Genomic DNA, 26,176 nt, shown 5'->3' on the forward strand with positions numbered 1-26,176 from the left:
TTAATCTTGGACTTCGTAAAAGGTGTCTATAATATCTGTTAGCAATACACTCGCCTTAAATGTTTTAAAAACAGCCTGTTAAACGGGAAAAGGTCACAAGAGGTAAAGTGAGCTATGTAGGCTCACAAAAAGAATGGTTACTAAGCTCACCTGAGCACATAATGCTCTTTAACTTTAAGGATTGATGAATGCCTGGTTCACATTGATATTTATTACACTCTATGTCACCCTTGCTAAATAATTGTGTATCTAACTTGAACACAATATTCAAACGAATATCACCAGACAGAGTGTTATTTATAAACAAATAACAAATTGTTTACTCTGCTCGTGAGAAATTAAAAATATTTACTATCAGCTTAAAATAATTAAACGATGCACTCTTGTTTAAATGTTGCTTATATCAAAACTTTTGTGTAATTGTGTACATAAGTGTTGACAGTTGTTTGTTTTCGCTAATCTGAGCGATCCTAGTTATTGTTTATTTATTTATTTATCTATTTATTTTATTTATTTATTTATTTATTTATTTTTATTTTTTTTTTTGTAATCTTCTGTGTTCCGTCAATAAAGTTCTGTTCTGTTCTGTTCAATACAATTGGATTTTTCTTGTAAATTTACGTTACACAAGATTATATTAGGAAGTAAAGTTTCTGTGCATGATTGGCAGGAAGGCAACAGTACGATAGTGGAGAACGAAGATACGACGGAGAAGCGCGACAGTACGATGGGCTGTCACCATCATACTGTCGCGCTTCGCCATCGGACTGCCGTGTTATCGCCATCGTACTGTTGCGCTTCGTACCTTCGCCTTCATAGGGAGCAGCCGCTGGCCCTAACGGAACACCGTAGTTTTCACATGGCGCGGCCCACTTTATTTCTAATTTGTCAGGTATTGCAGATGTTCTATGCTGACTGCGGTATAAAGCTATCATTGCTGTTCTGTTTATTACAAGTGCAAATTAATCATTCTTTCTTGTGTTGTTTGAAAGCTTTATTCACATTGCAGTTCTAAAATACAGATACCTTCAACAGAAAATAGCAAAAAATTAAATCACCTTGAAAATGGACGTTCTTTACACCAGGCACAGTTTATGACTTCGTTCACGAACTTCACGTGCAGGTAGTTAGCTGATAGAGTGCGTTCATACAAGACAATTCTATTTATAAAGTGTCCGCTTACAACCGTAAGAAGACACTTTTACAATAGCTCTGCTGGGAGTATAGTCGTATAATTACAGTTCTTATGTCACGTGGTGTAAGTCGAATAGACAACTCGTGGCGTTGTCTACGGGATATATACAACTCGCTTCGCTTTTAATATTTCAGATTTTGCAAACAGGTTTCCCATACAGTTATTTAGTGTTGTGTGGTAGCCAGCTTTTCTGTACAGTCATTCAGTACTTTGATTTAGTCTCGGTGTCACTTTGACACTGCATTTTGACATACTGACCCGAAACCAAAAGGATTATCTACTGATCACAGGCAATCATCCTATGAAGTCTGAGGTGTGTATGCTAAAACATTCTTCAGTTATCCGTCAGAAACCGATTTTCAGTTCAAATTCACGGCGATTTTGACATTTTGGCAACTGACCTCAAAATCAAAAAAAAAAAAAAATATATATTGCACAACGTGTTTATAAGAAAGTAAAAATAATTCGTCCAATTAACAAAATCGAAAAGTTTTGTACAATTTCTTTTTCGATTTGTTCATTGGACGAATTGTGTCAACTTTCTTAAAAGCACGGTATGCAGTATTTTTCTATTTTGAGGTCAGTTGCCGATCATCTGCCGTCCACGACCAACCTGTCTCCCAAATTTGCGGTTCCTGTGTCAGTTATGAACTTGAAACTAAGGGGACTGACTGACAGGCGAACAGACGCTAGGTCCAATAACTAGTTGCTTCCCCGTTCCGCAAGGTTGAAGGGGCATAAAATGTTCTCACGGGTATATATATATATATATATTTATATAGCGGGAAAAAAGATTGAAGGAAATGCCTTTTTTGATATTGCATGGTTTAATTCAGTAAAATATATAAGTTAAAAATCTCAACCGGTTTCACCATTAATATGGATCTTCAGGAGAATGTTTATGACGTCGTCGTCAGGCAACGACGTTACCAATAATGACGTCGCTTATGTAAATGAAGAATATTTGTTAAATTGTCGTTAGCATCATTGAAAAAATATAAAATAATGCATAAATTCCGTCCTTGTAGATTCTGCAAATATTTATACAAGTACACTTGCTTTAAAACTTGGAGCAGCTTTTTGCCATTAAACGCTGACTCTATACAACAGGTACTATAACTCTGCATTGCTTTTTGCAAGAATTATAACCCTTTTTGAACCCGCAAGGCTGTGCTCTTGTTTCTACGGCGGATACTTACAGCAGTGGTCTGTCTGGAAGACATTTCTCTACCTACTTATTCATGTGATACGCAGACCGTATTCAGCTCTCTACTTTAAATTGCCAGATTTTCTTGTATCCGCCTGCTGTCTCTTCTCTCGTTACATGTAAATATTACAATGTAGCGCGTTCCAGTAAACATAAAGATATATTGGAGTCAGATGTTGAGTGGTTGTCATGTATTTTTGGGACAGATTGTCATTAAACCATATTTATCTAGGTACTCCCAGTAACGAAATATGGTTAACTTGTTTATTTTCTTATAAATATAGCAGTATTTTGTCATTTTGACAGCTCTACTTTCACTTTCATTTTGCAATTCTCTTGAAATTTTAAATAAACATGATTTGTAATAATATCAACGATAGGAGTACCTAAAGAATTGTGTTAGGCACACAGTAATTATAGACAGAATGTCAAACAAAATTGAAAAAGAAGTTTGATATTTTCTACAGAATGTGACAGGCAGAGTACATGTGGTGTAAGAGAAACTTTATTATTACAAACAGAACAGCATCTCTTGAAAGACACTTCTACTTATTCTGAGCAGTTCGGTATACATTTTATGAAAAACAAAGGCCTATGTAGCCTAAAATACATAAAACAAAATTTCGCCAGTGGGGCAGTTTCAAAACACTTTATCGGTAAATGAGAAAGTTGTAATTCATTTTTCCATCATCCACCAGTCAAATTGTCTCAGTATCAAACATGAGTTCCAACCACAAGCTTACTGGTTAGTGTCAATGAGGCCATTGATTCAGTCATATAGCAGAGATACTCAATGTCTATGCTTTCTCTTTGGTTTGCCTGAACCTGCTCAATGTTACTTTAACAATAGCTGTACAGTAGGCATAGTACATTACTGCAATACTGTCTGATCTGGTTCTGCTCCATATGTCTAATGGAAATGAAATGAAATACGTCCGTATATCTGTTTTTTTTTAAATATTCGTAGCTGACATTATATTGTGTTATGCCAATTAAATATTCATGCAATTCATTCAATATAGCCTACTTGGAAGTTTGCCACGTTTTACTATATATTTCAACCACAGTTACTGGACACTAAATCACTGGGTATGCGTCCACCCCGTGTTTCTAATCAAATATTTGTACAATAAGTCCATGTATCTGACCTTGCTCCGTGTTAGTGTGTTTTTCGTCAGACATCTGAGGTCTTGTGTTCGGGTAGTCCAAGAACTGGAAATTGACACTACCTCGGCGTCGGCATTCCTTAGATATGGATCGGGACCCAAAGTATGTCAAACACTCGCCCATGGTAAGAACCACGGAGTATATTGTATCAGGTTTAACACGCAGTGATCTTTCAAACAGAATTTCTTCGAAATACTTTTCTGTCCAGTTTATAACGATATTCTCCTTGGTCAATAACTCCTGCTCGCCTTCTAGAATAGTTATTTTTCCTTGCAAACAACTTTCTTGTTGACATGGCGCAAAAACACTGATTCCTGCCAATTTTACAAATCCATTTGAAATTTTGAAGCTTATACCGTGCTGGTCTTCCTTCGACATTCTGTAGAACTGGTTTCCTTCATAAATGAACCTCTTTATCAAAACAAGATCTACAGTATCTCTTCTTGGCTCTGTGTTGAATTTGAACCCTTGTGGAGTTTCTATAGGTTTGTCATTGAAATACTGAAATATTTCCACTTTTTCTTCTGGGGATAGTATGTTTTCTTTTGAAACTATAGAGGAAAACACCTCTTTTGGTATAGTTGGAAAGCGAATAAGATAAATCAATTCGTCCCCAAGTACTGTTCTCAAGTGCTCCGTGGTCGTTTTATCTTCCCTTTCAGTTCTACTCTCTTCGATAGTTTCTTCATGTCTTCTCGTTTCTATTGCCCATCTCTTACAAGCCTTGTAAACATCGATTTCAAAAGCAGACAAATTATCTGAGGCGATTATCTTCTTTAAACTCTGCTTAGAAAGTAAACAAAATCCGTCGGACTCCAACACGTCCGTGGAGTGTCTGCAGATGAATTGAAAGCATTTTTCTTCTAACTCCTCGTCGGGGACCTTACATGATACCCACTGGAAAAGGCAACATACATTCTCGACCGACATCTCGTTTTTCAGGAAGTCTTTACATTTCTTTTCCAGATCGATGACCTGGTACTTCTTTGCTGCATACATCAGAGCCATTGATGATTCGTACTCTAGGTTGCAATCTGTGCTATACAGGAACCTAAAATGATAACAACAAAACTAGCTATAGACTATTTGTTCAGAGGTCTTTGTGAATGTCCTCTGTTCAAATGCATTTCGAAGTCAATATTATTTTAGAACAGAATACACTTGATTTATGAGTAACGCATACACATCAAGATAGAAATTAATGGCCTTCTTTCAGATTTCAGACTTGAGGAAGATCCAACCTTGTGCAAATCCTAGTATTATTTCAGATGTTATAATCAAGAACTTAGATGGCACCTAATACAACCAAAAACATTTGTTTCAACCACAAGCTTACTGGTTAGTGTCAAAGAGGCCATTGATTCAAAGTCATTGTCTTTAACACTCGGTCACAGGGGTATCTAAGCAATATTTATAGCTCAAGTATCTGAGACGATAAATGATTCGAAATAGCATGTACAGGCTAATGCGTGCCGTCGTGAAAAATAAATCGATTGGCTGAAAGATGTTGCTTTAAAATTAATCGTTCGGCTGTTCAAAAGATGTTTACTCCAAAGTAAATGATTTTTCAGACTTTCTACATATCTTTGTAAGATAATAATTTGAAAACAAAGCGGTAGCACTCGGCTTGGAAATATAGTCGCAAATCAATGCGTACCTGAACAGTTCTTTTAAAACATTCGCTTCTATATCCGGAATTAAAACATCCCCTTTCTCTGGCATAGGACCGTTGAACATCTCATAGAAAACTGGATTTCTGCTTGCCAACATATTCCTATGAGCTTTCACTTCCTGTTTAGCACTCCCAGTAAGAAATGTGACGTCACAAAATAACTCATTTTCCAACATCTGCAAATTCGTCTCCTCGAATGGAGGCGTAACATTATTCTGAAAAAAAGAATATATTCATCAGTAGCCCGTTAAACAACTATAACAACACATACACATGCATACAGCTGAAAAACTGTTTCCTAAGTTTCAAACCAGGAAAGAACAAAGAAATAAAACAAACATCTATGTGCCAACGGCACCTCTCCTTATACAAGTTGTTGGAAAATGACGCTGACGTCAGCTATCAATAAAACTAGTAAGTATACAACTATTTTATATAGTGGAGACATTATAAGGATGTATGGACCTAAAAAGTGATATCGACGTAGGGCGTAGCCATTCTCGAATACCAGAGGTCTACAATGTTTCCCTAGAGGTCGTCTCGAGATTTAGGTGAACCTCTGATGGATGATAACACTTACCCCATGTCCATATATCCTAATATTGACTTAACCTATAAGGCAATAGATGTTCATCATTGTATTAAGATCCAAGAACTTGAAGGTTACTTGTGAACAAAAAGTTATTAAATCTAAATTTTTCTAGCAGCTATATGAAGCCCAATACCTGTTTTTGCCTCGCCCACGAGTCGACACAAATATTTTATCATTATATTCTTAAGTCTGTAAATGACTATTAAAATATAATAACAGATATTCCAGTTACATTTTTTGAAAGGAAAATATTCAATTAAAAATTCAGTGTATCACTGGAAATCACTGTCCCTAGTAATCTAAAACGTTTGTCGTTTTCTGAGTGAAACCCTTTGTACAAGGGCCAGTCACGGAGTATAGAAAGATGACTTTTATGTGCGAAAATCATTAATAACATTTATGAAATATCAAAATTCGAAGCCGAAGCAGTAAGTTACTATTTTTACTTCGAAATTGAACCTAATTCAAAACATTGAACAATAACTGTACGCCACGGCGCAGTGGTTTATGTATTTGCCTCCGGAACGGGAGGTTGAAGGTTCGTATCTCTTTAGAATCCTTTCTGGTACGACCGGTTTGTGAGCCACCCGCTTGTAAAAGGATCGGATTCGAGAGGTATAGCTGTACACCGTAAAGATATGTCAAAAGTCAAAATGGCTAACCCTTGCAAAAGTGATAACACTATAATAATAATATTTATGTTTTCTTTCATTCCATCCAGACAAACATAAATAATTTACCATCTAACTCAAGTGACCTTTTTATAATAAACAACAAACAATAAATAGGAGTGATCAACGGGCAAACTAATTTATTTCAATTATGAAACATTAATCACTCATACACGATGATATTGGGTGAAACAAAATCCACAGAATGTAGTAATAGTGTCCATGCACTTATACAATTGAATTATCCGAATACAAATGATACAAGGTATCAAAAATCTGTCCCAGTGTACCATCCTAACTCACTAAACACATTCAAATCGATGGCTTCTGTATCCAAGAAAACACTGACTTTAGTTTATACATAATTTATTTTTAGGTCGATTGTGAAGGAAGTTCTACAACTTATATTAATCACTCCCCACACCTCATTCCTGATGGAATCCATCGCCACGAGGGTATGAGAGAAGAGGCCAGTTTCCCTTTTAATGCTGAGCGCTAAGCAAGGGAGTTACTGGTACCATTTTTCACGTCTTTGGTTTAACGCGGCCGGGGATCGAACCCGCGACCTCCCGCACACGAAGCGGACGCTCTACCACTAGGCTATCGAGGCGGTTAAACACTGATTTTGTGGTTGTATCCATGTTCTTAACATTAGCCGAAAGCAAAATATAATATATGTATACAAGGAATCTATTAAAACACAAATTAAGTAAGATGCCATCATTACTTTCATCGAACAAATTCTGAGCTCTCATATTAGGCAAAATATGAAGCAAACAATGGATTAATAGTGACAGGTAATCCGTATGTGAAATAAAATAGACACATCACGTGAACTTATCAAATAATGTATCGACCGTAAACCATGGTTTACGTTTGACAAACTAGGTTTCTCGACTGAACAACGAATTTCGATTGTTATCCTATGTATACGGTCGTTATCCTGAATCCCGGTTCACGCTCGTAAACTATAGTTTACGACCGTGAACCTATGGTTACGACCGTGAAATTGGGTTTACAAGCGTGAACATACGTTTACAAGGGTGAACTATGGTTTATGGCGTTATCTTATGTTTTCGCTCGAAAAGATAGGTTAGTATTCGAAAAACCTGGTTTTACGTTCGAAAAACCTGGTTTTACGTTCGAAAAACCTGCTTTATCGATCGTTAATCTCAGTTTTTCGACCGTGAACCTGGGTTCACGTAATTATTAGACAATTGGCGTGTCATAAACATTCACAGGCATATCCCCCTGCACCCAATGTACCCACTGTAATTGCAAATACTTCTACGTTTTTGGAGGTTATGTACCCGATTATATATATCACTTCCTTTGAACTAAATTCGAAATAAAAGAGGATGAAGTCGGGGCATTGCTATCATGTGTGTATTAGTGCGTATATTTACTAGAAAATTATTTATATAGAAACCTCTGACAATTTACCCCTGTTTTAGTCTCCTTGTGGAAAAAAAATCACGAAACACAAGAATCCGAATTCGGGTAAACTGTGGGCCCATATTTTTTTATGTAGTATTACATTTTGACTCGAACATTCTTTTTACAACATAAGCGATTATTTTTCAAGGTCTATTTCTTTATTAAGACGTGCTTTCATTCAGCGGTTTAACGTTCGAAGACCGTTTGATTTATAAACATTTTATGTAAACTCTACCTATAGGTTAAAGTTCCGCTTTACGCACTTGTAAAAGTTTAATTTCGCAAATGCACAAAAATCAAAGCTTAGTGTTTCAATATATCTTTTACAAATCATTTAAGACAAACAAATTTCTTGCTGAAAACAAATCCAAGCACCGAGTACATGTGGGTGATACACCGGGACAGAATATAATACTTTATAGCAATATTGATCATACTCGTCTATCAGGTACGTATCGATATTTTCCATACAATATTCGATATAATCCGCCCTTAATATATTATATACACTACAGGTTAAATCTACCAGTCTGTTGTATTGGCTATAATGATTTCAAACTTTAACAACAGGTATTAAGTGGGTCATCGTCTTAAACTATTTACACTACACTCCCGAACAAACAAAAAAAACGTCACGCAGTTAATCAATCCCCAGTTCGAACTGCGCCCTTCTTCGACCACAGCAGACCAAGCCAATATTAAATAACCTTGCCAATCGAGACGGATGACGTTGTCCATTGCGTTTCGATAATATATAATACCGTTACGCGTCTATACGCTGGTTACTTCGTCATTCATCTTACACTTACAGCTTAACACTCATGAATACTTCAAGGTTCCTAGGTGTATGATCCTCTCTCACGAATACACCGTACGTTCTGAGTGTTCTGCTTTTCGTGAGAATTCTGTTTCTAACTAGCCTGGACTTAAACTGAACTATCATATCCTTCTTTCTTCGACATCTAACTCGTCACCGCCAAAAATGGCGTTCATCTTATCAACAAATATTTCCGTTGTTTCTTCTGCTGTTTCAAGGTAGGGCTCAAATTCTGCTCTTGCCCTGTCACCTGTAGCAGCTGTATTTCTACTTTTCTTGTGTGCTATTCCGCTCACGACTATATTGTTCGAACGGCTGTACCGGTTCGTTTCTTTCTATCATCTTCTATTCGTGATATCTTGTTGCTGAGTTTGATATTCTCGTCGTGTTCATACTTCACATTCTCTTCGAGACGCTTTACTTTAGCTTTAAGCGATTCTATTTCTAGATGATTTCTCTCCAAGAGTGTTGCTTGTAGAGCGTCAATCTGCTTAACCACAGGCGTCAATCTGCTTAACCACAGATTGCAGGAGATCCTCCTTCATGTCCATTAGCACCTCTTTCATTATGCTTTTCAATCGATTTTCATCCTTTTCCATCATTTCGTTCATTTTTACTTGCATCTGGTTTATTGGTTTGTCCATTTTAGATTCAGCGCTTGATAATTTAGAATTGATGCCTATGGGCTGTTTTCGTATTTCGGATACTTCATTTTTCTGTTCTTCGTTGTCTATTAAGGTTTATGCCATTTTGCCTTTCGACATTTTGGATTTTTTCTTATTTCTCGGCTGACTTGCCTCTTGGAATATTTTTGATTCAGTTTCTGAGTTATCCGGGTGTTCTGTTTTTTTCTGTATTTTCAGATCGCTGATACTACCCGTCGATTTTTTTATCTTTCTTTCTCTTTCTTGATTTATTGTCCTGTTCATGCGTAGTCATATCAACGTTGCGCAGTATATGACCAAAGCTCGAGCGCGGGTTGTCTTACAGGTGTTTCAATATATCTTTATCTATTTTGTGTTAGCCCCATGTGGTTCTGGGACGATCTGTGTATAAAAAGAATTGGAACCACTGCCTTACCCTTGCATGATCGTAAGAGGCGACTAATAGGCTCTTAACACTTGATTTTGCTGTAACTCTGTGATTCCAGCAGGTATGCAAATTTTGATTCCATACCTCGTTTTTATTTCGATGTAAATGAGATGTGAAACCAAAATTTGTAGTCCTGTTTGGCGCCATTTAACCTATACTGTGTTGGTGCGCCGTAAAACCCAAATAGATAAATAAATTTTGTATTAATAAGACGATAGTTTCAATATGGCCGCGCCCATAGTATTGATCAATACACAACTATTTCAAACGCGTTCTGCTAGATTATGCTTTCTGCAACTCGCCTTGATGTTTTCTCTTTACATATATATTCTATTAAGTTGTCAGCTCCTTTTTGGTGTTTGGTTTCAGAAAAAAGTTACTAAAACGATTTAATCCAGCAATTTTACACGAGATCAAATAAACAACGCCATTCACCTTTACTACCGGAAGTCATCCTAAATTTCATTAAATATTATAAACACCAATTTAGTGTAATCCATGCATGTACATGAATTATGTCGGATAGATTAGCATTTTTTCCATGAATTCCAAGATATCACTTAAACAAAGACAAGGGGAGCGGTGGTCTAGTGGTTAAGGTGTTGGCCGCCCAGTCCGGGGGTCGTTGGTTTGAGCCCCTCTGGGGCAGCGACCATTCCTTCTCAAATGACACCAGAACGGGTGTTTCCATGAGGCGGACTCGAGAGCGGTTCCAATAAGCTTGAAGCTTTCATCACGATCGAGCTAAAATAAATTAGTATAAACTAACAAAGACAAGCAAACTATAATTGAGCCGTGCCATGAGAAAACCAACATAGTGGGTATGCGACCAGCATGGATCCAGACCAGCCTGCGCATCCGCGCAGTCTGGTCAGGCTCCATGATGTTCGCTTTTAAAGCCTATTGGAATTGGAGAAACTATTAGCGAACAGAATGGATCCTGACCAGACTGCGCGGATGCGCAGGCTAGTCTGGATCCATGCTGGTCGCATACCCACTATGTTGGTTTTCCCGTGGCACGGCTCATTTTATGATATGAATTACGTTACGAATTCTGAATAGCTTTAGAAAATTAAATGTACTTACTATATTTGCCATCTGTATTGTCAATCTTTCCCTCCAGAGTCTGCGTCTGTTTATAGATAATTCACTCCACAACAGAACTGAATCAAATAATCCACCTCCGAATATATGTACTACACTATTTACGCAGCAATGACTAAACACTATTTACGCAGCAATGACTATTTACGCAGCAATGACTAAACACTTTTTACGCAGCGATGACTAATCAAATCTATATAAAAACCCACTGACAAATACATCACTCATTAGACACCCTGGCCTTCACTTTGTGTTGCAAATAATATTAAGCAGTCTATATCTATCAGAATGCAAGAAAAAAGTAGTATTTTACTGTGGAATTCAAGTTCTACAAGCGACTTAACACATGTTTCTTTTGTTATTCCATGACAGAGTACCGATCAATAATTATTCCCCACATTGACAGAATTACAGCGCCAGTGAACTCATCCGAATTGATTTTCCTATTAATATCGATTTCACGCTGGGGTCCCGTGAGACCATTCAGCCGCGAGAAGTGTCAGACATTTATGTGTATATCATCAACCGCTAGATTAATAGTCTCTGCAAAGCGGTCTATACTTTACGTGGCATATTTCTATGCTTCATTGTGTCTGTTTCGTTTGTTTGTTTGTTTGTTTTGGGTTTAACGCCGTTTTTCAACAGTATTTCAGTCATGTAACGGCGGGCAGTTAACCTAACCACTGTTCCTGGATTCTGTACCAGTACAAACCCGTTCTCCGCAAGTAACTGCCAACTTTTCAACATGAATCAGAGGTGGAGGACTAATGATTTCAGACACAATGTCGTTTATCAAATAGTCACGGAGAACATGCGCCCCGCCCGAGGATCGAACTCGCGACCCCGCGATCCGTAGACCAACGCTCTTACCTACTGAGCTAAGCGGGCGAGCTTTTATTGTGTCTGAAAGGGCGAATGCACCGTTATTAAACTTAAACACTGACGAGTGACAGTCTGTAAACAATGTTTGTGTGAAGAAAGTTTAAAATATGAATGAATAAAAACAACATGAATATGAATATGTAATACCACTAAAAACTGAAGTTTTTTTTTTCACTCACAGCTATTACAAAATAGCATTTCTTTTATAGTTCTATATACACAGTTAGTTTAAATTAGCCAAATTAAATATATTTTGATAATGATTATCTTCTTATTGATTTGACCAAATATTTTAACGTGAATATGTTTTTTTTACATTCATTTTGTGGCTTTTGGCAAGGGCGGATACAGGATTTGGTGGGGGCAGGGCAAACAATGGATTTAACTGGTGCATTCTGTGCGTTCTGAGGTACGTTTTTTGGTATTGAAAAAGGACAGGTTTTGTGACAAAATCAAGGGCTATTAACATAGAAATGGTTAAAAGCTTATAAGAGCTCATGTAAACTTTGCTGGATTTTCATTGTGCGAGCGTAGCGAGCGAGAAAAAGGCATATTTTATATTTTTTTACCTAGAACAAAAGACAAATTACCTATGCGAGCGTAGCGAGAAAAAATCATATTTTGTATTTTTCACCCGGAACAAAAGATACATTACCTATGCGAAATTCATCCAAAGAGCTTCATGTAACGTCCGAAGTCAGAAAAAATAGAAACGGTAATCCCGGATGCAGCCAGATGCAGCTTAAATTTACGGAAAAAGTAAACGGTTATAAGACACTTTTCTTCCCGCCATTATTTTCGTCTGGTCACATGCTTTACAAATATACGTGTGTTTCAGGTCAGTCATTTGCAAATAATACCGTACAGGACGTGCATTTTGGGCCATTTTTGCCTCAATATTTAGTGTCCTGAAACGGGAGTTTTACTCGTTTTTATCATAGAAACAACGGAATCGGCAGGCTGAAAATGCCACATGATTAATGTTAAATACATATGCAATACAATACAATACAATACAATACAATACAATACAATACAATACAATACCGCTCAACACTTCCCGGGAATTTATCAAAATTAGATTTTTAATGATTTTTTTTCTCACTGGTATCAACGCAGATTCGTGGAATTTTCAAATTTACTATCCCTTACCCCCATAACTGACTCTGTATTTCTAAGACAGATCAGTGGAACAGACTACAAATGGAACCAGTTTCAATACCGACTAAGAAAAAATATTTATAATCTTGCCCCTAGTGATAGAATAAACACCAAAGCAGAGTTACTGTTTTTAAAAGATAATACAAATTTGCCAATATTAATACAATATACATGTATATAATAAATACGCCAATATGGACTATTTGTTTTTCGGTGCAAGTTTCGGCTTTGTAAAAAAAATCCTTTCGAAAACAATTTTCCGGTAATCCTTTTCAGAAGTGTCTGCGCCATTTTGCCAAGCCACTGGAAACAAGTTTTTAAGATTTGAATTATTGAGTAGTCATCTCCTCGTTGTTATTATTGTACAGAAAATATAAGGGTTGTTTTTGTCGGATAGATTTTATGTTAATCTGACTCTACTGTAAGTTTGTAATTACGAGTGATCATGTCTTAGTCATGGTCTTGCCACTTCATCAGCGGTAATGATTGTCAACATTCAACAGTTAGCCATCAAGATCATGGACTCAAGTGAGATATTGATATCTCCTTCAACTGCGTTCAATTCTGCGGAGCCCATCTTTGTTACACACTCCAATAACGTACACTTTACCATTGACCTGTTTATGTGAGAAAGATATCGTGACTCAGTCTGCTGGTTCTTACTGGAATTCCGTTGAAATCTGGCATGAAACCAATAAAACGAAGAGGGTTTATGAATATACCTGACTTAAATTGTGGTACTTAAAAGGTTGGCATTACTGACATCCATGATCTGCAATGAGTCCCTTGCTGTCTGCACTTTCAGTGCTTTGAATTTCTTTTCATTATCAAACGCGAATAGAAAAGGTTTTGGAAGATGTTGGTCGTTACTTTAATATTTCGAAAACAACTTTTTGTCGACTGGAAATAGTCTATTCTTTGGTTGACTTTTTTCTGTAACAAAGATTTTCCCCCTTGATTTCTATTTAGATGTAAGGAAATGCATCATTAACATTTAAGATAATTATTAGGTAATAGGATCTTACAAAATTTACCATCAAGAATCAATGTTGATGAATATTTCAGACATTTTTGATATCAGTTTTTTAAAATGTCCAATGTTTGAAATTTTATAGTAAAACTGTTTAGGATACCTTAGTAAGCATATATGCAACATTTCAATTAAAAAACGTGTAAAATTTCTAAAATATATTTTAAATGTTCTTCGATTTTTACGATGGGAAAATACATTTTTGGTCATAAATACATAGAGGAGATATAAATGTATTTCGATCTTACACTAAAACAAACAAATATCCTCTATTTATTTTATGTAATTTTAATGGTTTAAATGCACAGCGTCACGTGTATCGCATCATGGCGTCATGATATCCATGTAGAAAAACTGGCAAATAGTTCTATGACTTTTCTATATTTCTTTTAGATTTTATAACGATGGAACGTATATCTTTATGGTCCTGTAAGTATTTATATATATATCTTTATATATATATTATATATATCTTTACTGAATTGTATTTTGTAAGGATTTTACGATTATGTATAATTCATATTCATTCACATTCAAATGTAGTTTCGTACCAGTGAAAAATCCTAAGTCGAAGTCCTATAAGGATGGTGTAGATATAATTATATAGGTTATAATATCTGTGACTTTAGTTGCAATTCACGAAAAGAAACATCTTACGAATAAGATGGATGAAACAGTAACTACGGAAACGAATGCTAAAAGGGCCCGTTGATTTTCTGAATAATATACGCAAATTTAATAGGCATTAAATTCAGCTGGTTCCTGCCAATGAATATTTCTGTGTAAAATTAATGTATGCATTATTCGCATTTCTAGTCACCATAGAGGTGGCCTAATACTTACCTGAGGTAGGAAATTCGAAACGGTGCTCTTATGGATGGGTGTTGATCGCTCAACCCGGGAGTCGTAGGTTCGAGCTCCCCTGAGGCCAAAGCCACACCTTCTAATATGACATCAGTACTGTTTTTAAGGAAGTTGACTCGAGATGGTTCAAATGAGCTTTACGCTTTCATCACAATTGAGCTAAAATAAACCAGCAAAAATTAAGGTGCATACCGAAGACGTTCAAAACTTGACAAGTCATCCAGCTCAAGTTTGCGAAAAATGTAAACGGCTATAAGACACTTTTCTTACTACTTGTTTCATACTAGTATAAAAAATATACATTCGCTATACAGACTTGTCATTTGCAGGTAATATGGGACAGAAAGTTGGACATTTGGAAGTGACATACGATGAAGTGTTCTTGATAAATCTCAAAACTAGCTTTTTCTCGCATTTTTTGCGGAATTTTCTGTTCTGTTATCCCTTGTCCCCGTCTTTCCAGAATTACCGCTATCTGCTGTATGGCATGAATAAAAAAGGATGTAAAAGTTGTGTATCAATTTAATGATTGTTTCGGCTAAACCAAATAATAGTTTGGAAGCTTACATATTTGTGTTGAAATGACAGTTTTGTTTTCTAAAGACTTACTAAATAAAGGAATGAACAAAGCCAATAAGGTTCCCTTACACAGACCGCTCCTAATGTCCCTAGCATACCAAGGTTTCTAAAATCAATGAACGGAGTGAAGCAGACTGCCTTGCACATACCACTCCTAACAAGCTCAGCGTACTGAGGTTTCGAAAATTCATACATGTAGTAATAATCAATGAATGAAATCAATCAGGCTCCATTGCACATACCGCTCCTAACTATCACTGGAAGACTGATATTGACACATTGGCTCCCTTGCACATACCACTCCTAACAGCCTCAGCGTAACGAGGTTTCGAAAATTCATAATAATAGTTAATCAGGCTCCTTTGTAATTACCGCTGCTAACAACCTCAGCGTACCGAGGTTAATAACCAATGAACGAAGTCAATTAGGCTCCTTTGCACATACCGCTGCTAACAACTACAGCGCACCGAGGTTAATAGCCAACGAATGAAGTCAATCAGGTTCCCTTGCACATACCGCTGCTAACAACCTCAGCGTACCGAGGTTAATAACCAATGAACGAAGTCACTCAGGCTCCCTTACACATACTGCTCCTAACTATATGTGGAAGATTGATATTGACACTTGCACATATACAATCCTATACTTACCTCAGCGTACCGAGGTTACTTACGAAAATTCATATTGATAACCATATAACAGTAAGTTGCTTTTTGTTTTAGAAAATTTATATACAATACATTGTACATACATTTAAAGGGAATTCCTATAGTTTTTTATGCGCATCTTTCTGCGCAGCCGACACTTTCTATGGAAAACTAAACTGAAGTCAACATTTTTTGAAACATGTTACAGACAATTTTAAATATGAGGAATCTTGAATGAAATAACATTTTTCAAATGTTGATACTGGTTTATGTTGTATTGACAAGTATCATGCCTGACAGATATCTTGCTATTTTTGTGGTCGTGTTTTCACATCGCATTTTAGTACAAAGACAGTGTTGTTCATATAATGTAAGATAATTGACTTAATACTGATAAGACAATATCACCTTTCAGATTATTTAGTATTCAATTATAGAAAGAATTAAGAATTTTTAAAACTATTTTTTTAACTTCTATCACACATACATGTTATCAATTTGGCCAGGTTCGCGCCACTTTCCGTCCGAACAGGTGTTGTATTCTAGCGGTCTTAACATAACATTTAGCCTGGTGACCCATACATTTTTAGCCATTTTTATGCTCACAAAACTATTATCTATACACAAGAAAAACAGGAAAAAATTCTATGAAAGAGAGTTTTTTCAAAATTTAAAAAAATACTCTTCATTATGGGTATTTTTCACTGAAAAAAGTTCACAAAAGTAAATATGAAACAATATGTTTTTTTCATTTGTACCCATTATTATAAGGATAGAGTATTACAAATATGATTATAATATCAAATAAGTATATAATAAAATCTGTAAAAAGAAAAAAACCTTATTGTGCTGTCTTGATGTATATTTTGGTTGGTATTTATAAAAAAGCCGAAAATTATGAAAATGTTGAAAAATCGCTGGCAGTTTTAGCAACAGTGGGTGTGTTCAAAACAATTTTTCACAAAAACAAGCCTGGTGACCTATTGTTTTTATAATGTCTCCCACCACACAGTGGTGTGGGAGACATATTGATTTACTTCAGTCTGTGTGTGTGTCTGTCTGTCACAAAGCTTGTCCGCACTCTAAGTCGAACATTTCTCATCCGATTTTCACCAAACTTACAAAAAATGTGTATGACCATAAGATCTCGGCCAAGTTCGATAACTAGCCAAATCGGTCCAGGCGTCTTGGAGTTATGGCCCTTGAATTACCAAAAATCGGCCTTTTTACTCTTGTCCGCACTCTAATTCAAACATTTCTCATCCAATCTTCACCAAACTTGAACAAAATGTGTTTGACCATAAGACCTCGGCCAAGTTCGATAACTAGCTAAATGGGTCTAGGCATTTTGGAGTTACAGCCCTTGAATTATCGAAAAATCTCTGCCTTTTTACTCTTGTCCGCACTCTAAGTCGAGCATTTCTCATCCGATCATCACCAAACTTGAACAAAATGTGTTTGACTATAAGACCTCGGCCAAGTTGAATAACTAGCCAAATCGGTCCAGGCATTTTGGAGTTATGGCCCTTGAATTACCGAAAAATCCGCCTTTTTACTCTTGTCCGCTCTCTAAATCGAACATTTCTCATCCGATCTTCACCAAACTTGAACAAAATGTGTTTGGCCATAAGACCTTAGCCAAGTTCTATAACTAGCAAAATCCGCTTAGGCACTTTTGATTTATGGCCCTTGAAATACTGATTGGATCCACTCATCCAGACCATCTAATTGGATCCACTTGTCTAAACCATCTAGAAAAACTAGACATTTTTCATAGGGGCAGTTGTGGGAGACATGCGCTTTTCTCAAAAGCATCTCTAGTTTGTTCATTGTTTTCAGCACAAAATTTCCTATCATATATGTGAATTTAAAAACAATTCTATGAAAGGAACAAATCTATAGGAATTCTCTTTAACAAAGTTGATGACGTCGATACATTTTGAAAGGTAATCAAATCATGAACAAACTGTGACATGGGTAATTCTTTTATTAAGAAATTTAAGCCTAATGTGACAAATCAAAAGAAAGCATGACATGTTTTAGAATTAACAAAGGTACTCAATGTAGTAATATGAAATTCAAGAACTTTAAGTAACCTTATCAACGACGAAGTGAGCAACTCTTGTTATTTCCATTTAACTAATTCTTCGAACGATAACAAATTTGTAAAATTCAAGCGTGTTGTTGTGAAATTAAAGCTAATAGAGAATAATATGTCCGTGGCGCGGAACGAGAAGGCGGACCAATCAGGTGAGCCGAATGTGTACCCGATAAGTCACGGAGCCAAACCAAACCAACTTTCCCAACACAACCCTAACCCATTGTTCTTTGTTATATCAATATATATGTTTAACTATTTATATATATATAACTTGACAATGAAAAGACTCGGCACAAGATGGAAGTCTATAAATCAAATAAAAAAAATGACTTCACATGCCTTTCCAACAGTCTTTAATTATAAAAATACAAACTAGTTTCGCCTATCGGCTCATCAGTATACATACAATGTAACGTGACAAAGTATATAAAAAGTATAAAACAACAGTTAACAAAACATTGATTGACAGATAAAGTTAAATTACTTTCTAAAGGTAATCAATGTATGTGGTTATTTCACTTGAAATATTTATAGTATTGTAAATTTCAAGAACAAAATATAAACTAATTAACTTGGCAACTCTTGTTATTTTCTTTTATATGAATCAATCAGTAAGGAAAGCAAGTTCCGAATTTTCGCCTCTCTACCTTTAAGGCTTATATAGAATAAACTCGATTCCAGATACCGACAAGTAGGCTTCTTTTAAAAAAGAAACCTAGGAGAGGTCCAGTGTTGCTCCTTTTACAGTTTCGGCGATATATGACCATTTTGTGTCGATTCGCCGTAAAACCCAACTCACTCACTCACTCCTTTTACAGTTATGTCAGAGACATAGATAACAATTGTTATCGATGTCTCTGGTTATATGATAGGTTGTGCTATAGACGAAAAACAGTTTCCCTGTTGCAGGTCACTGTAACCTATTAGGGGGTCATAGTCACTGTGAACATGACCTAATGACCTCAAAATCAATAAGTCATCTTCAGGTTATGATCAGCCTCCATCAGAGGACTGTAGGCCCAAGCATTTCCTAGTTAGTAAATTTCAAATAAAAATGTTCAAAAGCTACCACTGCAATAATTGTACACTGAACTTGACCCTTGTGAAAGCTGCCAAATTAGCATCTTACCACTTTTGCGAGAACCTCACCTGACAGGCTTGTTTGTCAACTGCCCCGTTCGTTTGGGCCCAAGAGAATAGTCTCCGAGAAGCTTTAGAAAAGCTTCGAGGAAAATCCCAATCGAACGGACGTCTGCCAGAATTGAAAAAAAAATATCTTTCTTTTTTGAACGTATTTTTTTCAGAGATTTTTATTGTTAATGTGCTGTTTGAAAAAGAAATTCTAAACATTTTATTTGTTCTAGTTTATTCAGTTAGTCAGTGTTTAAGTTTAATAAGGGTCCATCCGCCCTTTCAGGCACAATATAGCTTCCGCTATGTAGAGTATAGACCCCCGGTATGTCACCAGGCATGCCGTTAAAGATGCTTTTTGAAGCCAAAGTGGTAAAAATTTACCTCTACGCAATTTCCGTATATGCCACAGATAAGTAATTTTGAAGCCAAAAGTGGGTCACTGTCGCGGCCAATGAGACCTAAATGACAGCTCCCCCATGGTAACCAATAGATAATATGAGAAGGTAAGTTGTGGCAAGGTTCGCCCTTAAAAGGCGGTTGATGCCGCAAGTGCAGGCTGGTCCCCCGTGGTGTTGATGCCCCTCCCCGCTTGCCCCTCACGTTGAGCGTAAAGTTTGAGCAGTTCGGGGTCTTCTCTACATGCCGTCTGTGGATCCGTCGAAGTACTGGCAGGTCTTCTATCTGATCTACACGACTGTGCCACTCAGAAGTGTCCCACAAAGATCTGCCGCAGCGTTCAGTTGTTCATTGCCGTCTATCGCCATGCAGGAGTTCCATCATTACCACCCGAGTTGAATGGGGCCGGGTGGACGAAGCCTATTTGTGATAAAACAACCGACGTTGAGTAGTTGGCTCCCCCGGGTAGAGTTGTTGGATGTCTGCATGGCCCATCCTCGTCGTCCCATCCTTTGCAGGGCCACTCCCTCCGGATTAGTCAAGGACACCGGCAGTTGTCTTGGCTCCACATCTGGCGATGCCCTGTGCCTTCTTCGCGACGTGTCCGCTTCGTAGGGAAAGAGAAGAGATCGTTTCTAATTTATTACTCAGTTAGTAAGGTTTATATGTCAAATTGCCGCCTTGTTTTGATCGCGTGATTAACATCTCCGACTAGCGGAGCTCGGAAGAACTCTTCCTATTCCGGCAGATCTTCCGAACGGTTAAACAATAAATTCATCTAGTTGAACGAAATGCATTTTAACGTGATTCAATTCATATGCATATATTTGAATACTGCGAACAAAGAATAATAAATATATATCTATATTTTTTTGTTAATAACTTCAAACCTTTTCCAAGATTTGTAACAATAGTATTACACTATATTTCTTTTTAAACGAACAATTATTTTCGTCTTAGAGAATTTCAAAACTTACTTGTGCGCAAGCGCATTGGACCATTTCAGACTGGTTCACCAGAACTTGCGCTAGAAAGTGAAATCTACCGCCGTAAAATTAGTAGATTAGCCTAAATCCTCCTAGTTTGAAAGACAACACTATGGAGAGGTCTTGATAGACCGCTCCAATAACAATCAATATATTTTGTAAAGCTCCATCCTAAGTTTTATTCTATTTGTAATGAAACGAGAAATAAAATTTTGCGGTAATGATTGCATTTTCAAGCTTTTTTAGATTTCTACATGTCTCTATAGCAAATTTGAATTCGCCGATTAAATATATAGTTAAATTTATAGTCAACTGATCAATTGACAAATTAGTCACGAGAAAATCACACGCTTGTCTTCGGGCCGTACTGTTGTTGTTGCGGCGACGGATGAGATCCACGAGTAAATTAATGCTTTTGCAGGCTGTATTACAGTGCAATCATAAAAATGATGATTAATTGATTCGAAACATGCATTATATAGGTTAAATCGCAACTCTTTTAATATATTTCTTGAATTTTTGAATACAGAATGCCTTGTACTGGAAGAATACAACTTTTACTTAAAGAGGTGTGCCTTTGTTGGATGTTAACAAATGTTCTTTGAAGACCATCCAGTTGTCGTCTTCGGTCAGGAAACTTCCTTAATGAACACTCAATATTTTTGATAAATGTTCTCATGAAATTCAAAATGGTTAGTCTGACCTTGATTTCCATTTTTCCAAGAAAAACTCCTTTAGATTTATATATATTGAATTTTGCACCAGATGCTTTATTAAAGTAATTAAGTTTGTCTATGGAGCATTGAGCCGTCCGAGACGAAACCAGTGGAATCGTCTGCATAAAGTGCGCGGACAAAGCAAACAGTGCAATATGAATTTTAACTAAAAACAAAAACTAACTTACAAAGCACCAACATCCACGATAATCCTTGTTTCAAACTGTTTTGCTTCTAAAATCCGAAATCGCTACCATTTTGCTTCGTACGTCACGTATTTACACATGAGCGCTCTGATTGTGTCACTATTTTTACCTGACCAATCGGCGACTTAATTGTTTTACGTTTTTTTCCTCGTGTGGGTAATGGCAGCTAGTCGAATGAACATTTGATCGAATAAAAATAATGGAATGGTGGAGGCAACCTTGGTTTTACAAGAATTGAACATTAGTGGTTGGTTTATTGTTTTTAGTTTAAATTTATATTGTAATGGTTGCTTTGTCAGCGAAAGGTCCAGAATGTTTATGTTACTGACTGCATATAGCTTGATACGTTGTTACGCGATGTTGCCAGAGTTAGGATTCGCACTATGTACTGTTTAATATGATGTTGGTTTGTCGAAAAACAGATAAGTATATGAAAATGTGTAGAGTCAATTTTAAAAGTTTATGGATTTGAATAACTGAAGGCAACGTTTGAATGGGAAAATAGCTGATACTATTTTTTTCCTGGCCATATAAAGAAAGTAGTTGTAAACATAGTCTATGAGGAGTAAAAACCCTTATCTAGGGAGTGGCCATATTAGTATGGGTTATTGATGATTATGGCTCTAGCTATGACACTAAAATAAGTCATTAAATTCTCATGTGCTGAACCCCTTTGGTTGTCAAATATGAACCTATTTGGTACAGAGCATGTCTGGTCTTCGTTTATTACAGACGTCAGTACTTACACTGGCATCAGTCATAAGAGTCCTTTAAAATTAATATCTCTGTCATTAAATCCCCTCAAATAGCGCCTTTTGCAAACAAAAAACAACAACAAAAAAAAAAGAGCTATCTCTTATCTCTGACACTGTTGAGATGAGCGTAGAGAGAAAAGGGTTTTCTTGGAAATTATCGGTGTCATTATGAAGAAAGAAATAAACTTTATTACAGATTACTTGGTCTCAACAAACTTTGTAAAACTATTCAGTACTTTGCTGAGCCTATTATAGCGTATAGGTTATAGGGAAAAGATGTTTCCTTTTCGTTAAAAAACATGAAACTTTGTATATTACTATTCTGAAGTATGCTGAATCCAAAGGAGGAGACACGCAGTTCGCTAAACTCAATAAGCTAAAAATGAGGCCCAAAAAGGGACCTATGTATTTCTTTTTTCATCTTTATAATATATTTTGGAAGTAAAATTATTAACAACTATACATACACCTATAGTCATCATCAACAACAATAACACCATCAAACCGTTATCTTCCGACCGCAACTGTTTTTCATATTGTTCATCAGCAAAAACATCAGTAAAACTAACGAGGGTAATGATGATAGATGATGATGATGATGATGATGGTAATTATGACAGTGTTGATTATGAATGGTGATTGTGATGTTGATGTTAATGATGATTATGTTGGTAAAGATAGCGATGATTATATGGTGTTACTGTTGTCGGGGATGATAGTGGCAGTGGTGATGACTATGATAATGTTTTTGATGGTGGTGCTGAGGATGATCTTGATGATGGGGGTGCTGCTGTTGAAGATAGTGTTTGTAATGTTGATGATTGTCGCATCATTGTGATGACAGTGGTGATGATGATGATATTGGTGGTGGTGATTAAAATGAAGACGATGATGATTGCTGTGGTGGTTGTGGTGGTGTTGATGATGAGGAGGATGATGATCCACTGAAAATTTGACCATAACAATTTCTAATGGTCTTTTTCCCACAGCAAGAGCGAATTTTATCTATTGTTGCATGTTATCTTTCAAGAATTTTTCTTATCAGAGATGGGTGTCAACGGAGTACCCAAGCATGCAACAGTGGAATACTGAATCCCAGTATTTGCACTGATAAGCCCTGTGTGTTCAACGTATAATATAAACAATGTTAATGTTTTCATGCATCCAAATTGGCATGATGTTTTTATTCGGTTGAGAAATTCAAATCTGATATTAAAATAATTTTAACAAGAGTCGTCACAGGAGAAAGCGCGATCTACTATTCGATGCTGGATAGTGAAACTGGGCACATCTGAGGAAGCTGGAGCTGTCATTGGAGTGTTTAAATACTCAAGTCTTGATGAAGATATTGGACAATAGATAGCTTGAGTCTGTGTCTGGAAGACGCTTCTATACCTAGAAGACTTTAATCGATCGGCTAATCGCACCCTTATCATTTGATACGCAGACCGTATTCAGCTCTCACTATGTAATTGACATCTCTTGGTATTTTAGCAGGCTCTTATTATATTTATCAAACTTACTTATCATTTTTAGGTATATAAATATTTCCTGGTAAATATACTGTTGCACAATCAGCAGAGTGAAAAATAGACAATCTCGTCCAATCAGGCAGAGTGTTGCATATTTTTTATTTTTATTTTGGTAAATTATCTTTAATGCGTTATCAAGTAATCTGATTTGCAAACTTAAGTCACACGTCGTGGGTTAGTCCAGGTCACGATTTCGTTCTTAGGCGGCGTACGCCGAAAAATGTAAATTTAGGGATATTTACAATATCATTGAAAATATATAAGTAACAAACACAACTTCTATACTTCGATATGCAATCCCCATTATAATTATGTATAAACACTAATCAGGTTGAAAAGACTTGCAATTATTTATAAGGTTCTAGTAAATTATGGTGAATTGAATGCCAGAGTAATAAATTCCTATAAACATATATACATATACTTAGCACAGAAATGTAAAAGAAACTTACGTGCTGTACGGCTTTTATTATGAGTCGCGTATACGGAAAACCTAAATAATCTAAGGAAATCTCAAAATAGCATTATTATTTATGATTATGCATTGGGAAAACTTTTTAAAGCAAAATCGGTATCTTCACTATTTTTTTCGATGTTTCTATTTTAGATTCGTATATATATTATATATATATAAAGTTGTTGACAAAACTCTAAGTGAGAACTTAACGCACTATTTCTGCTTAAAAAAGATATTCCACAGTCTGAAAATAAACTTGTTTGCATGCATAATGTAACAGTCTATACAAAAGTGAATAAACAAGCAGAGTGACGTTACGCCAGCTTAAGATAGAAACGCGTAGTAAGTTTGAATATGTAATTAGCAACGCCTTTATAGATTTCTGTTTTTACTTTCAAATATATTTTCTTAAAAAAAAAACACGATTATAAAATGGTTGGAAAAATAGATTTATTGAAACAGGTAAGTTTAACAATCTTTAAACAAATTCTTAGTAAAAATGATATACAACACGGAACTATTTGAATTGTGCATGAAATAATTTGTGTGGTCAGTCTCAGCAGTCTTTGTGACTTTCGATTTGTGGTAATAATAGTCTAGCGAATATGATGCCAGCCTAAAAATGGGACAGGCCATCATGGGAAGAATTCGTGGTTGTTGGTTAGTGTTGTATGGCACAGCCTCATTTGAGAAAACTTTTCTGATATAAAGTTTTCACTGAAAAGTGTAAATAAACTATACATCTTATTCCCTATATTTACTCCTTGTGTCATAAAGTATCACATATATTTGCCTCGTATTAAATAAGAATCTTAAACTTGATGGTAATCAAAATATAGGGGTCATTTATTTCATAGAGAGATTGTGTTGTCAAAATCGTCTTTAAAACTACATTGTAGACCAGAATTACATTGAAATGCTGATGGTACTTCACCACATGCAACTCCCTCTAAAAATATTTCGAAGATATGCCAACAATAAAATGTAACGAAAACTTATCTCTTTGGGGAGACTATAGACACCTCCATGATGCCCGCCTTATATTTATCCGAGCTAATCCAAGGCGACTACAATTATCTAAATAAGGTTTATTTGTTATGTTCGACAGACGCTGACACAATACTTTTATTCTCAATATTTTTTTTTGTTTAATAGCTAGTACCAACGTAGGTGTTATTGCAGCAACTAACAAAACAATGACAACAACAGAAACCATGATCTTCAAAACACAAGAATCCATTTTTGAAGGTGATGGTTGTTCTATTACTGGACAGCCGTTCTCGGTTAAAACAATTTCCTTTATTTCGTATTTTTCCTTTCTGCTATCAGGAAAGTGCATTTCGAATACGTAAGTGCAAACTAAAGACTGTTTTAAATTGTCTTATATGTTTATTTATGATGGATAAATAATGTTGTTCATAAATAGAAAACGACCAATGAAATATTATTTTATTCTGTTCCTGGTCTATTTTTTAAATGCAAACATACCACTATTACCACGCAATACACCTGTGATAAACATGTTTTTGTTAGTGGTCTTCAACTAAGATTTTATTTTGTATTTTTGATTGAAAGTTTAATGCACTTTACACACCTATTGAACAGTGCAAACACTGCATTTTGCTTTCGTACATCCAATCTTGCGATTTACATATATGCATTTGTGATTCTCATGTTCACATGCTTCCTTCTGACATCCCATTTTGCATTGTTACAATCTTATGTTTGCGTGTTTCTTTCTGACATTATTACATGCTAAATTCTTAGAAATGATCT

At 36.0% G+C, this 26,176-nt stretch overlaps 1 protein-coding gene across 1 annotated transcript; it reads right to left on the reverse strand.

Annotated features, from left to right (window-relative positions):
- Positions 1-2,885: 2,885 nt before the first annotated feature.
- LOC123541436 (BTB/POZ domain-containing protein 6-like) lies at positions 2,886-11,341 on the reverse strand. The gene is made up of 3 exons (XM_045326904.2): positions 10,937-11,341; positions 5,227-5,456; positions 2,886-4,620 (listed from the first exon to the last, which is right to left on the reverse strand). The coding sequence occupies exons 1-3, from the start codon at positions 10,946-10,948 to the stop codon at positions 3,513-3,515; spliced, it is 1,350 nt and encodes a 449-aa protein (XP_045182839.2). The 5' UTR covers positions 10,949-11,341; the 3' UTR covers positions 2,886-3,512.
- Positions 11,342-26,176: the final 14,835 nt, after the last annotated feature.

The sequence above is a fragment of the Mercenaria mercenaria genome, chromosome 16, assembly GCF_021730395.1.
Source record: "Mercenaria mercenaria strain notata chromosome 16, MADL_Memer_1, whole genome shotgun sequence".
Lineage (NCBI taxonomy): Eukaryota > Metazoa > Mollusca > Bivalvia > Venerida > Veneridae > Mercenaria > Mercenaria mercenaria.

What these genes read in the sequence shown, in the direction of transcription:
- LOC123541436 (XM_045326904.2), bottom strand. An exon ending in GTTTTAAAAGAACTGTTCAG is followed by an intron (nt 4,621 to 5,226) that starts GTACGCATTGAT and finishes TTATCATTTTAG; the next exon opens with GTTCCTGTATAGCACAGATT.